Below are 17,690 nucleotides of genomic sequence, written 5' to 3'. Positions count from 1 at the left end.
ATTCTGTCAACATTCAAGAACATTAAATGTAACAAGAAGCAAACTGTGAAATTTTGATTATGAGCCTTAATGCATGGGAGATTACTAAACCAAATTTCTCCCATGTTGTGCAACTGTACTCTCAATATTTAGAGGTCTGAGTACACAACTTAAGCCTGCAACTCATATCACTCCCTAAAAATAAGCCCTCAGGGAGTTTATCCTCTGGCCACAGTGATTCTGCAGGACAGGAAGAAGATAGGTCTCAGAACATCAAACGTGGGCCGACTTTGACGCAAAATGATAGAGGCTGCGCTATCCCCTCTTGCTGCCTAGCTCATTCAACATTTCTAAATGTTCTGTCTGGCTACTTACCAAAACAGAAGAGTAATCTCTCTCTAGTGGAGAGGAGGTCCCACTTGACAGCTTTTCCTATTTGCTGCCAGGGAATTTGTGCAGTCAGTATTAGAATGGAAAAATCCTTAATTTTCTCTTAGAGAATGTCTCCAGGACTCAATAAAATCCTATGCATAATGGAGCAATATGAAAGAAAGATAAAATATTTAAACTCTGTTAGTCACCATTTCATAATCTCCTTCAAATATATAAACTTGATTTGGACTCCTTATAATCTTCAGAAGCTTTCTTTTGCCTAAAGGTACAAAGCAAAGACCTTTACAATTCATCTCCTACCTGCCCTTCCAGATTCATCTCCCACCTCTCTCCTACTTTTCCTATGTTCCCAAAGCACAGCAAATTGACTCGCAGTTCCCTAAACAGGCTCTACTCCGCACCTGGATCCATATTACACTGCATGAAAAGTTCTTCCTGGTGGGCTGATCTTTAAGCAACAGTCATTCCTTTGGTGAAACCTGCCCTTTGGCCCCCTCATGAATAATCATGATTTTCTTGGGTGTTTCCACTGCACTTTATAAACACGCTCCTAATCCTATCATGTACTTATTACTCTGTACTAATTTTTTAGATCTTTCTCCAAAACTATACTCCACATTGCCTAAAAGCAGTGGTGAAATCTTCACCTTTTTCTCCTTAGTGTCTTATACCATCCTTGATATGCACAAGAAAATTAAATGTTTGCAAGACAAATATTCCAGATCTAAGATTCTGTGAGTTCATTCTGCTCAAAAAATAGATTATGAAGGGACATAAACACATATCTGAAATATGCAAAGCAATGTTTTAGAGCTACAAAAATTCCTGGTTTGTTTTTAAGAGCTAAATTTATTCCTACACATCAGTATAAAAGAATTTTCAAAGTCCTCTGCTTCAGCCAAAAAAGCAACATTTATCATACTTATGGCTTCAGAGTTGTCTGCTAATACTACTATTGCAAATACATACTGCTCTTTTTAGAAAACGTAAGCACACAAAATATAAAGCCGACTTAATTTTAGAAGGAAACTAATTAAAGAGTAATCAGCTTAACTTTATTTGCATAAACCATATCAACTAAATAATGTCCCCCAAGTAACTGTCAGCAAGCTCCATCTGTTGTTAATCAGCTTTATTTTTAAACTGGTATTAAATTCACCAAATAGCTTGACCAAAATGAGTAAATAATCATCTTAATTCCCGAACGTATTGTTACTGAAACAAGCTACCAAAACACGTGGACATAAACCCCACAACATAAACAGATATATAACACATACCCCATATACTTAGGATGATAAAGGAAATCTCCTAAAGTATGTCCAATCTTGTTGTTAGCCCAGGGCTTTTTTTTTTTTTTTTAATTTTTATTTATTTGCAAGGCAGAAAGAGAGAGAGAAAGAGAGATCTCATATGCTGGTTCACTCCCCAAACATCTGCAACTGATGCCAAAGCCAGGCATGCAGAAGTCACTCAATCCAGGTCTCCTACGCAATTGGCAGGGACTCACTACTTGAGCCATCATGTGCTGCCTGCCAGGGTGCATGTCAGCAGGAAGCTGGAGTCAAGAGTGGAGCTAGTACTCACACCCAGACACTCTGTTACGAGATGTCTTAACTGCTTTTGCCAACTGTGCACCCCATTTGATGCTAGGTTTTAATCCCATATTCAACCAATCTCTCATTAGTTGTTACAACTAGCTAAAGTCTAATTTCTGAAAAAATAATTTAGATAATACAAATTTGTGTTTTCTGTACAAGACAAATACTTTTATTAAATATTATATATAAAAATTACATGTATAGCCTAGGTGTAATTTAACCAAAATAATAAAATGAACACTGATGAGTCTACAATCCATTTATAGTCACTTTTCAAATTCTAGAGGAATACTTAAGGGAAAATAACATAGTCATGTAGAAAAACACTACTGCATATATCATCTTATCTGATGCCAATGATAATTGGGTCTCCAAATGAATTTCATAGGTACTCAGATATTTCAGGAAAAAACAGTAACAATCAAAGAATTAACCCACATGTCCCAAACTACATTTGTTTACTTTGAAGTTCTTATCTTAACCTCTTTAAACAGGCTATCTTCAGTTGTGAGGTACAGGGAAGAAGGGAGGTAGAGAGGAAAAGTTAGAAAGGTCTATGCTTTGTGGAAGGAGCTGAGCTCTAGTCTCATGAAACAGCTTTGTACTGAGAAACACACTAATCTATACTGCATACTAATTGCCTTAGAAAAGTCTTACTTGGCCAATCAGACCACAAGCAACCTGAAGACATGAACGTCAGTCTTATTTAATCTGAATCTCATCAGACTTAAGGCAGACAATAAATAGTTAAATACATACTTAAAAACTGATCTGTAAGCTGCACTTGCCTTAGCAGTCTCCGTTTGTCTCTCTGCCATTAACATTCCCTACCTTACTGGGAAGCTGTGGCCATGAAGATACTGTCTTTGATTCTGTGTGGTGGGCCAGCTAACTTACAGTCCTCTTTTTAAAACAGCTCTCTTCATAGGCAGAAAGCGGTAAAAAGGGTGGGTGTTTGGCCTAGAGGTTAAGATATTGGTTAAGATGCCCACATCCGATGTCTCAGGACCTGGGTTCAGGTCCTAGTTCTGATCCCAATTCCAGCTTCCTGCGAATGCAGACCTGGGAGGCAGCAGTGATGGTTCAAGTAGTTGGGTCTCTGCCACCCCTGTGGGAGAACTGGGGAGAGTTCTCGGCTCCTGGCTTCAGCCTGGCCCAGACACTGATGTTGTGGGCATTTGGGGAGTAAATTAGCAGATGACAGCTCTCTCTCTCTCTCTGCCTCTCAACAAATAAATAATAAAGGACTATCAAAACCTACCCAGATGGGGCCGGCGCCGTGGCACAGTAGGTTAATCCTCCGCCTGCGGCGCCGGCATCCCATTTGGGTGCCAGTTCTAGTCCCAGCTGCTCCTCTTCCAATCCAGCTCTCTGCTAAGGCCTGGAAAAGCAGTAGAAGATGGCCCAAGTCCTTGGGCCCCTGCACCCGCATGGGAGACCTGGAAAAAGCTCCTGGCTTCGGATCAGCACAGCTCCAGCCGATGCGGCCATCTGGGGAGTGAACCAGTGGTAGGAAGACCTCTCTCTCTGTCTCTCCCTCTCACTGTCTGTAACTCTATCAAATAAATAAATAAAATCTTTTAAAATTAAAAAAAAAAAAAACCTACCCAGAGCAGTAAGATAAGGAGGAAAAACATGAAAGAACAGAGTTGGGAAGAAAGAAAAATAAACACGCTGTCTAGATAAAAATTCCAAAACAACTGACGACAAATTACTGGTAGAACTATTAAGAGTTCACAAGCATTGTAAACATTCAAATACAAAATTCAACATTTTAGATACAAGCAAAAAAAAGTCAGAAAATGTGAATTTTACCATAGTACCATTTACAATGAACCTAGGGAAAAAAAGATAGGCAAGACCTTTATGAGGAAAATTATAAAGCACGATGGCATACATACATGAAGACCTAAAGAACCATACCATGCCCACAGATCATAGATGGGAAGTTTACTAAAATGAAAATGTAAATTCCACCACAGCTGGCTTATAAATGTAAAGTAATAATCAAAAATCCCTGGGGCCAGTGCTGTGGCGCAGCAGGTTAATCTACTGGCTGCAGTGCCAGCATCCCATATGGGTGCCAGTTCGAGACCCGGCTGCTCCACTTCAGATCGAGCTCTCTGCTATGGCCTGGGAAAGCAGAAGATGGCCCAAGTCCTTGAGCCCCCTGCACCCGCTTGGGAGACCCAGAACTTCTGGCTGCTGGCTTCGGATTGGCGCAGCTCTGGCCATTGCGTCCAATTGGGGAGTGAACCAGCGGATGGAAGACCTCTCTTTCCCTGCCTCTCTGTCTCTATCTGTGTAACTGATTTTCAAATAAATAAATAAATCTTTAAAAAAGAATCCCAACAATTTTTTCCATGAAACTTGACAAGCTGTTCTAAACTTCAAATGGAAAAGCAAAGAACTAAGAATAGTCAAGGCAAGTCTTGAAAAAGAACACAGTGAATAGACTCACCCTGCCAGGTGTCAAGATTTATTATAAAGCTATATAAAGCTACAGTAATTAAGACACTGTGAAACCAAAGCAGGAATGGACAAACTAACAGAACAAAATAAGGAGTGCAGAAAAGACACACATATAAGGAGAGTCTTGACAAATGACAGAGAGGGACTTCAAATCAGTGAGAAAAGAGAACGTTACTCAATGAGAGGTATTGGGGCAACTAGCTAAGCTAACACTGAAAACAAAATAATGGAAGCCGCTGTTGTGGTGGTTAAGCCACCACCTGTGATGCCAGCATCCCACATGGGACCCAGTAAACCTGTCCTTACACTCAGATAGACAGATAAACTTCTGTGAACCATTTTTTAAAAAGATTTTATTTATTTATTTGATAGGTAGAGTTACAGACAGTGAGAGGGAGAGACAGAGAGAGAGGTCTTCCTACCGCTGGTTCACTCTCCAAATGGCCGCAACGGCTGCAGCTGCGCTGATCTGAAGCCAGGAGCCAGGTGCTTCTTCCTGGTCTCTCCTGTGGGTGCAGGGACCCAAGGACTTGGGCCATCTTTCACTGCTTTCCCAGGCCTTAGCAGAGAGCTGGATTGGAAGAGGAGCAGCTAGGACTAGAACTGGCACCTATATGGAATGCCAGCACCGCAGGCAGAGGGTTAACCCACTGCACCACAGCGCCGGCTTTTGTGAACCATACTTACACGTTTCCTTGTATACCGTTACAGGTGTTCTTCTAGGACAGTTATTAAAATTGTAATAATCTTTGAATGGGTTGCAGCCAGCATTAAGATATAAATATGTGTATATATATATGTGTGTATATATATACACACACACACATTCCACACATATATAAGTATATATATGTATATCTATGCATATATTTATTGTATGAAGTATGTTTTATTTATATATTCATATATCTATGTCTGCTAGGATTCAAAATGCATTTCTTACTTTGGATCATGGACAAGCAAGAATGACAAACACTAGGAAATGGTACTGTAGTATAGCAGGTAAAGCCACCTCCTGCAATGCTGGCACCCTATTTGGGCAGTGGTTTGAGTCTTGGCTGCTCCACTTGCAATTCAGCTCCCTGCTAATGTGCCTGATAAGCAGCAGGCAGGTAATGGCCCAAGACCCTGGGTCGCTGGAGCCTGGAAGAAGCTCCTGGCTCCTGGCTTCAGCCTGACCCAGCAGCAGCCACTGTAGCCATGTGAGGAGTGCAGATGGAGGATCTCTCTCTGTCTCTCCCTCTCTCTGTAACTCTTTCAAATACTCAAAATAAATCTTAAAAACAAAACAAAACAAAACACAAAACTAAATACCTAAATATGAAAAGCAAAGCTTTAAAACTTTCCAAAGAAAATATAAAGGAATTGTCTTTATGCTTCCTAAATAATACACAGAAAGTACAAACCACAAAGGAAAGGCTTACAAATGTGCTTAAACATTAAAAATCTTGACACAACCAGACAGGTTCTAAACCAAATGAGGATTTAAAAAAAAGGAACTCCCTTTTTTTCCCACTGCTAATGAGTATTTAATTAGATACCAATACTAAAGAGAATAACTCAACCATATCACCTCAGGCTAAAGATTGGTGTAACTGACTATCAATATATCAATTCCACATCTATAGAGTGATTGTCATTCTCTCTCTTTTTTAAAAAAAAATATTTATTTGTAAGGCAGAGTTACAGAGAAGATGAGGCAGAGAGAGAGAGGTTTTCCATTCACTGGTTTACTACCCAAATGGCCACAACCATCAGCGTTATGCCCGGCCAAAGCCAAGAGTCAGGAGCTTCATCTACGTCTCCCATGTGGGTGCAGCAGCCCAAAGACTTGGACCATCTTCTGCTGTCTTCCCAGTGCATCAGCAGGGAGCTAGATCAGAAGTGGAGCAGCTAAGACACAAACCATTGCCCATATGGGATGCTAGCATAGAGGGTGCAGCTTTACCCACTGCACCACAGCATTGGCCCCTAGTGGTTGTCATTCTTGTTTATCTATGGTCCAAAGCAAGAAATCCATTCTAAATCCCACTAGACACAGATATATGAACTTATAAATAAAACACACTTCATAAATAAATATATGCATGGATATACATATATGTATACTTATATATGTGTGCAATGTGTGTGTGCATATATATATACACATATTTGTATCTTAATGCTGACTGCAACCCATTCCAGGATTACTATAATTTTTTCTTTTTGGACAGGCAGAGTTAGACTAGTGAGAGAGAGAGAAAGGTCTTCCTTCCGTTGGTTCACCCACCAAATGACTGCTGCGCTGATCTGAAGCCAAGAGCCAGGTGCTTTCTCCTGGTCTCCCAGGTGGAGGATTAGCCTAGTGAGCCACGGCACTTGCCGGATTATTATAATTTTAATAACTGTCCTAGAGGAGCACCTGTAATTGTGCACAAGGAAATATGCACAAGAATGGTTCATGGAAGTTTATCTGTCTGATTGTAAGGACAGGTTTATGATAAACACCAAAATAAGTACCTCTGAAAAAAGAGAAAAGCAGAGTAGAGGTAAGTTCAACTAACCTATAATAGTATACTTCTTTATTTTAAAAATCTGAAACACTTGATAAAACTTTAGAACATATTCTAAATAATCTATGACTGTTCACTTTGTATAGAAAAAAAATTAATGAGGAACAAAAAAACTACCAAGACATTTTTTTCCAGAGAAAAGGAAAACAAAGAAATGTGCCAGAAACTTTTTTTCCAACTTTTATATAAAGAAATAATCTTGCTGCCAGCAGCACTGAAATGATAGATTTGAAGCTTAAGTGAAAACAGACATGAACCATACAGTATTTTCCCTCATATTCCATAAAGAAATTAGTTTTTGTTAAATTTCCATTTAACAAATAGAAGTTCACCCACAAAGGAGAGCCACAAGAACCTCCTGGCTCCTGGCTTCAGCCTGACCCAACTCTGGCCATTGCAGCCAGTTGAGGAGTGAGCCGGAGGATAAAGATTCTCTGTCTCTCCTTCTCTGTAACTGTGCCTTTTAAATAAATACAATAAAGCTTTTAAAAACAGATTGCATATGAATAGGGGCAGGTATTGCAGCACAGCAGGTTATGTACCTGCTAGACACCCACATCCCTTATGGAAGTGCCTGGTTTGCGTCCCAGCTATTCTGTGCTTCCAATCCAGCTTCCTGCTAATGCACCAGGAAGGTAGCACATGATGGCCCAAATACTTGGGTTCCTGCCACCCATGTGGACCTGGATGGAGCGCCTGGCTCCTGGCATCAGCTTGGCTTAGCCCAGGCTGTTGCTGGCATTTGGAGAGTAAATCAGCAGATGGAAGACCTCTCTCTTTCACTCTTCTTTTCAAATAAGTAAATAAATCTTCAAAAACTAAGTATGTACATAAGTAATTAAAAAGTGCTGACAAAAAAAATCAGTGCCATTAAGAAAACCAGTCAACTTCCCTCAGCTTCCTATTTCACAGGAGACTTACACTCCATTCGCAAAAAATCTATACTTGCTTTACACTTCAAGCCATTTCCTTCACATCTTCATTTGCTCCATTAAGTAGGTAGAAGAAAACAAGATAAAGTCACTGTGCACTGCATGCTTTCTGGTGTTGCACTAGCTTTCTCTTCCTCTCAGACCTTCTGGAGAAAAGATCTGGTGTGCAAACCTACCACTTGTGTTCTGGATCTCCCTCTCCTGAGCTGGACAGAGTGACAGCAGGGACTGCAAGGCAGGCAGGGAATCCCGAAGCAGCTGGCTGGGGTAAGTGTGCTAGGAATCTGCCCTGCATTTCCAGCTCTTCTCTAGGGAATTTTTTAGAGAGGAGGGGAGGAAGTTGGAGGAAACCTTATCACACTGGTCAATCCAATTTGAAAAATGCTCAAAATAAAATTAATATTAGTTTGTAGTTTCAAAAAGTAAAAAAAAAAAAGGCTCTTTTATGTTCTCAATTTATTTAGGGCTCAGAGAAATAGATGAGTATTTAAATGGTTCCCCAAAGCCCAGCAAACACTATGATAAAGGAACAGAAAAAGAGAAGAGAGGTTTCCTTTGGCTTAAAGGTGGCCACGAATGCATGTCTGAAGTAGATCTGAATGAAGTTGTATTTTACAGAAAAAGTTCCAAGCATGTTGAATAAAGAACAGCAACAGCAAGAGAATGGAAAACAAAACAAAACAAAACAACAAGGAAAATTTACTAAAAGTCTGCTGCTGACTCCACAACTAAAACCTGAGTGAAAAATTTCAGTTCTGGAAGAGACTACCCAGTTTGGCTGGTGAACAGAGAAAATAGTGAAATAAAAAGACTGGAAAAGTGGTCTGAGAACTGGGGTGGTGAGAATGCTGCACCAAGAAGGTAACTCCAGAAACAGGGTAGAGATGTACCAATGGGGAGACAGACCGACTGCAGGAGGGAGCTCACTGGGGAGGTGATTAACTACTAATCCAAGCAAAATGCAATGGGTGTACAAAGCAAAAAGTGAATGAGAGAACTGACTAAATAACTAGCTCTGCCAGCAAGACACTGTATATCCATTGTCCTCCTATGCACAGGGAGCCCAGAGACCATGGAAAGCCAACAACTTTAGTTAACTGTATCTAGAGTAAACACACTCTGCAAACGCTTCAGATAACATTTATCTTTCCTAACACGGAGAAAAAGCATATTTAACAGCATCTTTTTATACATCCCCCCAATAACTTTAAATATGGCTTAAATACCTTTTTCAGTAAATGAAAATTTATGTTATTAGGATAATATGAGAAAAATCAAATCAACTTCCAGAAAAAAACAAAAGGATGTTGTCTGGAGAGTATGAGTCAACACTATCACTGTAAAACAAGTGAAATGTGGGGCTGGAGCTGTGGTGCAGCGGATTAACACCCTGGCCTGAAGCGCCGGCATCCCATATGGGCGCCAGTTCTAGTCCCAGCTGCACCTCTTCCAATCCAGCTCTCTGCTATGGGCTGGGAAAGCAGTAGAAGATGGCCCAAGTGCTTGGGCCTCTGCACCCACGTGGGAAACCCAGAGGAAGCTCCTGGCTCCTGGCTTCGGATTGGCACAGCTCCGGCCATTGCGGCCATCTGGGTAGTGAACCATCGGACGGAAGACCTCTCTCTCTCTGCCTCTCCTCTCTCTGTGTAACTCTAACTTTCAAATAAAATAAATAAATCTTTAAAAAAAAAAAAAACAAGTTATATGTGACATCTACATGCCTATAACCATGCAATATTTAAGTCAACTTAGAATAGGCCTCTTTAAACTGCTAGAATATAATTACAGATAGGTAAACAAACATTTACCATAGGTCTATGCTAAACATAATACATCTTACCTCATTTATTCCTCCCATTTCTATGAAGTTGATTTTACATAGTCCTGTACCTTACAGATGTGAAAACTGGGTCTAAGAAAGGCCAAGAATTACTTTAGGTATCAGATAGTAAGAGGGGCAGAGCCAGGATTTGAACCCGTGTTTGTTTCACTTGAAAGCCTATGTTCTTAACTAGTACTAAGTTGTTCCATCTATAATTTAAATCTTATTGAAAGATTTCAGTGCAGCCCTCAAAAATTATAGTAACAAAATTACAATTTATTATAATTCAACAATCCTTTATAAAACAAATTATAAGTAAATGCAACATTTCTGAATGCTGTCAGCCAGGACTTGCATATTAAGGGAAATTTACACTATGGTTATTTCAAGTCATCTTTGCATAACCTTCATGTTCTTTATCACCCTGAGTTACAGCAACAGGTGTACACAATACGTGCCAGAAAAACGTGCTGACCTAAATTTAACTCACGGAGCAATAGACGACACAGAATGGCACTTAGGAGTCACAGGCATGCAAAAACAGATAAAATGTGCTGCCCTCTAGTGATTTCAACACCTCACTAAAGTGTCTCACTAGTGTTTTGACAATATAGAGCACTGATACAAATCTTCATTTCACTTGTGATCTCCTAACTTCTATAATAAGAGGAATAGAACAAGACAACTATTGTTTAAGCCAGGAGAAAACTTTTGGTGCATGTGGACTTAGAAATATATCCAATAATGATTCAGTAACTCAAAATGGTCAAGGAAATACCAAGAGAGATCATGACAAAAAAATGAGTTATAGAACATGGGGTGGTAGCATTTTATGGGACAAACTCATTTCTTAAAACATAGTTCAGGGGCTGGCCCTGTGGTGCAGCAGGTTAAAGCCCCAGCCTGCAGCGCTTTGCATCCATATGGGCACCAGTTTGAGTCCTAGCTGCTCTACTTCAGATCCAGCTCTCTGCTATAGCCTGAGAAAGCAGTGGAAGATGGCACATGTGCTTGGGCCCCTGCACATGCGTGGGAGACCTGGAGGAGGCTCCTGGCTCCTGGCTCCTGGCTTTGGATCAGCTCAGCTCTGGCCATTGCCACCATTTATAGAGTAAACCAGTGGATGGAGGACCTTTCTCTCTCTCTCTCTCACTCTCGCTCTGACTCTACCTCTCTCTGTAACTCTTTCAAATAAATAAAATAAATCTTAAAAAAAAATAGTTCAAGAGGTAGGCACTGTGGTGCAGATACCACATCCCCACACTGGAGTGCCTGGCTACTTTGCTTCCCGCTAGTAAACCTGGAGTGCAGCAAATGATGGCTTAAGTGTCTTAGTTCCTAGCACCCACCTGGGAGACTTGGATAGAGTTCCAGGCTCCTGGCTTGGGCCTAGCCCAACCTTGGCTGTTACATTTAGGGGATGAATCAGAAGATGGAAGCTCTCTCTCTAGCGCTCCCTCTCTCCTTCTCCTTCCCCCTCTTCTTATCTCTCTCTCCTCGTGTGTCTCTTTCAAATAAATAAATCTTTTTTTAAAAAAAAATATATAGTTCAAGATCTGCCTAATTCAAAGGTATTTTCTCATCAAAGGTAGAAGTGAGGGGTTGAAATACATTACAAGATTGCGTTTTATTTGTTCTGTCAAGCATACTATTAATGTATAATAAAAGAATATGATAAAATCTGGTTTTAAGTATGCTTTTAAAACACAAAAAGGCAGGCAGGCAGATGAAGACTATGCAAATAAAAACTGTCCAAGCTGGACAAAGCTGAGAGAGATAATATATTAGTTGTCAAACAGAAATCTGAAACCATCTTTAACAATTCAGAATGACGACTCAGAACTGACAATTTAGTAATAACAAATACAACATCTAAACCTTGGATCCAAAAACACAACTGCACAGGAACAAATGAGGTTAAGATATGGCTTAAAAGTAACAATAACATGGGCTGGCACCATGGCTCACTTGGTTAAATCCTCCACCTGTGGCACCGGCATCCCATATGGGCACCGGGTTCTAGTCCTGGTTGCTCCTCTTCCAGTCCAGCTCTCTGCTCTGGCCCGGGAAGGCAGTGGAGGATGGCCCAAGTCCTTGGGCCCCTGAACCAGCATGGGAGACCAGGAGGAAGCACCTGGCTACTGGCTTCGGATCAGCGTAGCTTCGGCCGTAGTGGCCATTTGGGGGGTGAACCAATGGAAGGAAGACCTTTCTCTGTCTCTCTCTCTCACTGTCTAACTCTGTCGAATTAAAAAAAAAGTAACATTAACAAATAAGAAATAGTTAACCATAAGCTCCACACTAGCAACATTACTGAAGCCTTACTGTAATCCTTAGGCTACATCAATTCAATGTCAAATAATTTCTAGGTCAAGATGCTAGAGAGAGTACCTTCTCATTCAAAACGGTTAACTTCTTCCCAAAGGCCCATTGAAAGTGACCAAAAAAAATTTTTTAATGGAGAAAGGTAAAGGAAAACCTTTCTCTCTGCCTCACTCTCTCTCTCACTGTCCATTCTGCCTGTCCAAAAAAAAAAAAATTTTTTTTCGGAAAATGTCTTCTAGCTGAAAAAAGTTCCAGTTATAGTGTTACATGAAGAAAAAAACATACAGTAATATAAAAATGGGAAGGAGATTCACAACCTCAGAAACATACATGTAGTTTTTGGCATACACTTAAAATATTTTAAGTAACTATGTTTCTCCGGCCTCATTATAATGGCAGAATGACTTTCCTATGAGTAGTCAACGTATACCTATTTTAAAGAGCAAAGAGGAGCAGACATATGACAGCAGTTAGACTGCCATTTAGAGCACTCGCATTCCATATTGGAAAGCCTAGTTTGAGTCCCAACTACTCTGCTTCTAATCCAGCTTCAAGCTATTGCACACCCTGGGAGGCAGTGGATGGTGGCTAACATACTTGGATCCCTGCTACCCATGTGGTAGACCTAGATTGAGTTGTGGGCTCCAGGTTTTAGTCTGGCACAGCCATGACTACTGCAGGCATCTGGGAAGTGAGCCAGCAGATAGAATATCTCTCTGTCTTTGTCTCTTTCTCTGCCTGTCACATAAAGTGAAAATTTATGAATAAAAAGTCAAGAGAAAAGAACTTTGAAGCAACTTCATGAATGAAGTCTTAGAAGGAAGGAGTGATCAACACTTCCTTAACTTTTTTAAAAAAAGATTTATTTACTTATCTATTTATTTGAAAGAGAGATTGAGATGTCGTCATCTCCTGGTTCATTCCCAAAATGACCACAACTGTGGACTTGGGCCTGGCTTAAGCTAAGAGTCAGGAACTCCATTCTACTATCCTATGTGGGTGTCAGGGGCCCAGGCATGAAGTTCACTTGAAAAATAAAACTGAAATGAATAATAGAACTACTTTTTCATGACTATTTTATCAAACATGCATAACCTATTAATATATGACACTTAAATGATCTCAAGAATGTAAAAGAAAGTCAAACATTTCATAAAAGCCATACGAATGGCCGGCGCCGCGGCTCACTAGGCTAATCCTCCGCCTTGCGGCGCCGGCACACCGGGTTCTAGTCCTGGTCGGGGCACCGATCCTGTCCCGGTTGCCCCTCTTCCAGGCCAGCTCTCTGCTATGGCAAGGGAGTGCAGTGGAGGATGGCCCAAGTTCTTGGGCCCTGCACCCCATGGGAGACCAGGAGAAGCTCCTGCCATCGGATCAGCGCGGTGCGCCGGCCGCAGCACGCCTACTGCGGCGGCCATTGGAGGGTGAACCAACGGCAAAAGGAAGACCTTTCTCTCTGTCTCTCTCTCACTGTCCACTCTGCCTGTCAAAAAAAGAAAAAAAAAAAAAGCCATATGAATTATCCATCTTACCAATATCATTAGCGAGGGAATCAGGGTCAGATCCCCCAAGGGTGGCTTCAAACTCCTCTTGCAGACGATATGCCCTTTGCAGCAGAGCTTCAAGTTTATGAATAAAGTCAGTACTAATAATATCCTACAAGTAGGGGAAAAAGAACGTTTGGCAATTATTAGATCCTAACATTAAAACTCTAATCATTTTCTACTCTTAAATCAAATGCAGGGAAAGTAAAAGATATAAGAAACTAGTGTTAGGCTATGTAAAGAGTACTACAGGTAGGAGGCCTGAGTTCTGGCTGTGCCTTGGCAAAAAAATTTCAGTTCTCAGGGACTCAGTTTCTTTATCCATGAAATTAAGGAGCTGTACTGGCTCAGGGGTATCCAAGTTAGGTCCTTGGACCAGAAGTATCATTGTCACCTGGGAACTTGAAAGTGTAATTCGTGTATCCACCCCAATCCTACTTAATTAGAAACTGGTGCTGGAGGCCCTAAATCTGTGTTTTATTAAGACCTCCAGGTGATTCTGATGCCAGCTCCGGTTTGAGAACTGTAGGGACCAGTCCGGCTCCAGCTCTGTGATCTTTATGAACATAATGGCACCTAAAGTACAAAACAAACTTAAACATTTCTTTAGAAATTGTGTCTTCTTATTCTAAATACCCTAGGAAAGGAAGGAAACTTGATAGAATGCCAGTTCTGACATTTAACAATTATCTGAATAGAAAAAGCCCAACAAAAAGTAGTCTAAAAGGGGGAAGACAGTTCAATTAAACGCCGTGGAAAGCAAGTACACTGAATCAACATTAGACACAAGTTCTTCCAATATTATGGAGATCACCCTCAAATCATCCTTACATCTACATTTTCTTCAGCAATGGCATCTCCTGCACCCAGTTTAATGGAACCGCAGGCTTCATCTTCAGCCTGTCTATTGCGAAAGGTCAGAGCTTGTTCCCATCGACGCAACGCCTCTTCAAACAATTCCATACCTAAAAATCAACAACAGAACAATTGTAAACAAATAAAACCGATGCCAAAATAAAATTACTAAGAGCCCAGAATGTTTTTACATTACCATCAAAGGTGCAATCTATTGTAACTTTGGCACTAAAGAATAATTCTATATTCACATATCATAGAATATTCATTTTCCAATATGTTCTGTGCCTACAGTTCCAATCAACCAAAAATCAGAAATAAAATGGTCAGTATGTTTTCATTTCTTAACAAAATGTAACTCAAATGTATATGGTGTTCAAAATTTTTCTAGAACCTGAAAAACCTGACCAAAGTTCAATATCAGTGGCTAATCTTCAGTCAAACAAGAACATTTCAAAATACCCCACAATATTAAAAATAAAACTGGTAGATAAATAGAAGAAACTAATTTATAAGAAGCTAACAGGTTTATAAATTCTTAGGAGACAGTGAAGCTGAGAAGAAAGATACTAGCACAGAAGTCCTTTTGAATTCTTTTCAATCTTTATCCTAAATCACTCTGATCCCAATTTGCTGATGTGGATGGATAAACTCTGGGCCAAAGTATAACAAATCCGCAAGTCAGTGAATAAACTCATACAGGGTCATACTCCAAGTAAAACTTGCATATCCCTGTTAAGAAAAGCTTTCATGGGGAAAAAGGGTAAATATATATCTGATTCTCCAAAGCAAAAAAAAAAAAGAAGGAAGATGAAAGAAGAGGAAGAGGAAGAGGAAGAGGGGGAGGAGGAAAAGGAAGAAGAAGAAGAAAGAGGAAGAGGAGTAAGAAGAGGAAGAAGAGGAGGAAGAGGAAGAGGAAGAAGAAGAGGAAGAGGAGGAAAAGGAGGAAGAAGAGGAAGAGGAAGAGGAAGAGGAGGAAGAAGAGAAGGAAGAAGAGGAAGAAGAAGAGGAATAAGAAGAGGAGGAGGAAGAGGAAGAAGTAGATCTCTCAAAAATAAGAATATTTTAAAATTTTAAATTTTCCACACATAGGAGCCATCACTGTGGCCTAGCAGATAAGGTTGCCACCTGCAATGCCAACATCCCATATCAGCACTGGTTTGAGATCCAGCTGCCCCACTTTTGATACAGCTTCCCACTAATGCGATTGGAAAAGCAGGAGAAGATGGTCCAAGCACTTGGGTCCCTGCACCCACGATGAAGACCCAGATAGAACTCCTGGCTCTGGCTTGGCCCAATCCTGTCCAATGTGACCATTTGGGGAGTGAACCAATGGATGGAAGATCTCACTTTCTCTCCCTCTCTGTCTCTTCCTCTCTCTTTGTAACTGTTGACTTTCAAATAAATTAACTCTTTAAAAATAATTTCCACATATAAAAAAAAATCTTTAAAAGTTTCTCACTGAGGGATTAAGATGGTGGAGTAGGGAGGGAGTTTACTGCTTTAGTCTAGAAGATAGCTTTTAAAAAGTGGAGAGTGCAGTAGCAGGGAAGAGTTAGGGAGAAAATGGCAGAGGAAACTCCACACAAATTTGAGGGACACTGCGGATCGATGTGGAGGGTGTGGACATGCATAAGTCAGGACTCCAGCAGCTGAGAACCTCAGCACCAGCTTCGGAGAGTGAGGTGAGACTGGTCTGCAACAGCTCAAGCCACTAGTGATTAAGCCACAGGAAAGACCTGGAGGGAATCCAGCTTGGAGTCCTGTGGAGGAAAGTGTACCTGCCAAACTAGAGGAGGAAAAAAAGGTAGGGCACACTTCTTTCTCCCCAATCACCCTGCAATGGCATCCTGTAACAAGCTGAGAGAGAAGGCACCATTTTGGATATACCAAACAGCTACACCAGCTCATGTCCACACCCAGCAATCAGCCAAGTAGAAACACCTGGGTCTGGCAAGCAGAACTTACAGGGGGTGGGTGCTCATGACTGTGGGAGGCTTTCATGCTGAGACCATGAAAACACTGAGGCTACATGGGAGGGTTCAGGGTATGGCTGGGACTTTGGGCAGTCACTGTAGGAGACGACTCATGCTCAGGGCTCTCTGATTCCCTGGTGAGGGGTGGCAGTGTGGGTGGGAGGGCTGGCCTGGTGAAAAGAATCACCATGTTCCTAAAGTTGTAATTATGAAGTGTGTGAAGTTTGTAGCTGTAAAGCTGTATAGTTCTGCATACAGTCCTACAGGCTTACTTCTAAAGGTACAGTTTAAAAACTTACCATGGGACCCCAAATCCCCTTAAGCTGGGTGGTAAAATAGTATTTTAAGTGTTAAAGTGATCATATGGAAAGGATTAAGTGTCTGGTAATAATAAGATAGAATTAAAAAGTGAATGCTCCAACATGGGAAGCAGTCCGTACAGTGGATTCATAGAATGACAATCGATTGGTTTAAGTAGCACTCTGACCTCAGAATCAGCCCTTAAGGCATTCTAGTCTGGCTGGAAAACTCATGAAAGCCTTTTAGGTAGGGAAAGCCAAGACATTGTGGCAAAAAATATCCTACATGAAGAACCTCTGTGGGTGAGACCCCAAAGGAAAGAAGTGGTCATCAAAGAAGGAGATACTTTTCTCTGAAGGGAGCAGAGAACTTCTACTTTGCTTATGGCCTTGTCTAAATATTGATGGAGTTTATGGATTCAAAAGGCTTCCATAGTTTATGCAGCTCATGTCAAGAGCCTTGGGTGATCACTGACATCATACATAAGAGTGTTAACTGTTAAATTAAGAACAGGAGTCACTTTGCACTAACTTCCCATGCAGGACCTCTGTCCTCCAAGAGTTGTATTATGAGAGTTAACAGTAAAACTTATTCTCAAAGATTTTTTTTTTTAGTGTATTAAGTGGAGAATATTATTATGTCTCATCAATTTTAGTTACGCTTAGGTGTCCAACTCCATTGCTTGTTTTCTTAAGTGCTTCCTTAATTAATGATGAACCGTGTTGTCAATGACTTACTTTCTTTTAATATATTAAGTGGAGGATATTCTTATGTCTCATAAGTCATAGTTATTTCTAAGTGTTCGCAAAAGAGATATCATTCTTGGGTGCTTCTTTAAAGTTAATTAAGTTTCTAAAAAAAAAAAAGCGAAATGAACTTCAAGATGCAATAACTTTGAACATGCCTTGTCTCGACTGTTAAGGAACATTTTTCTTT

At 40.6% G+C, this 17,690-nt stretch overlaps 1 protein-coding gene across 3 annotated transcripts in view; it reads right to left on the bottom strand.

Annotated features, from left to right (window-relative positions):
• Nucleotides 1-17,690, bottom strand: part of MIGA1 (mitoguardin 1) — a 105,174-nt gene that overhangs the window by 46,872 nt on the left and 40,612 nt on the right. For all 3 annotated transcript variants that reach the window (XM_062191584.1, XM_062191582.1, XM_062191583.1), the window contains 2 exons: nt 14,455-14,588; nt 13,612-13,735 (listed from right to left, as the gene is read on the bottom strand). In XM_062191584.1, coding sequence (XP_062047568.1) covers nt 13,612-13,735; nt 14,455-14,588 — 258 coding nt within the window. The remainder of the gene's footprint in view (nt 1-13,611; nt 13,736-14,454; nt 14,589-17,690) is intronic.

Source organism: Lepus europaeus, chromosome 5 (assembly GCF_033115175.1).
Source record: "Lepus europaeus isolate LE1 chromosome 5, mLepTim1.pri, whole genome shotgun sequence".
NCBI lineage: Eukaryota > Metazoa > Chordata > Mammalia > Lagomorpha > Leporidae > Lepus > Lepus europaeus.
This window is presented reverse-complemented; position numbering and strand designations above follow the sequence as displayed.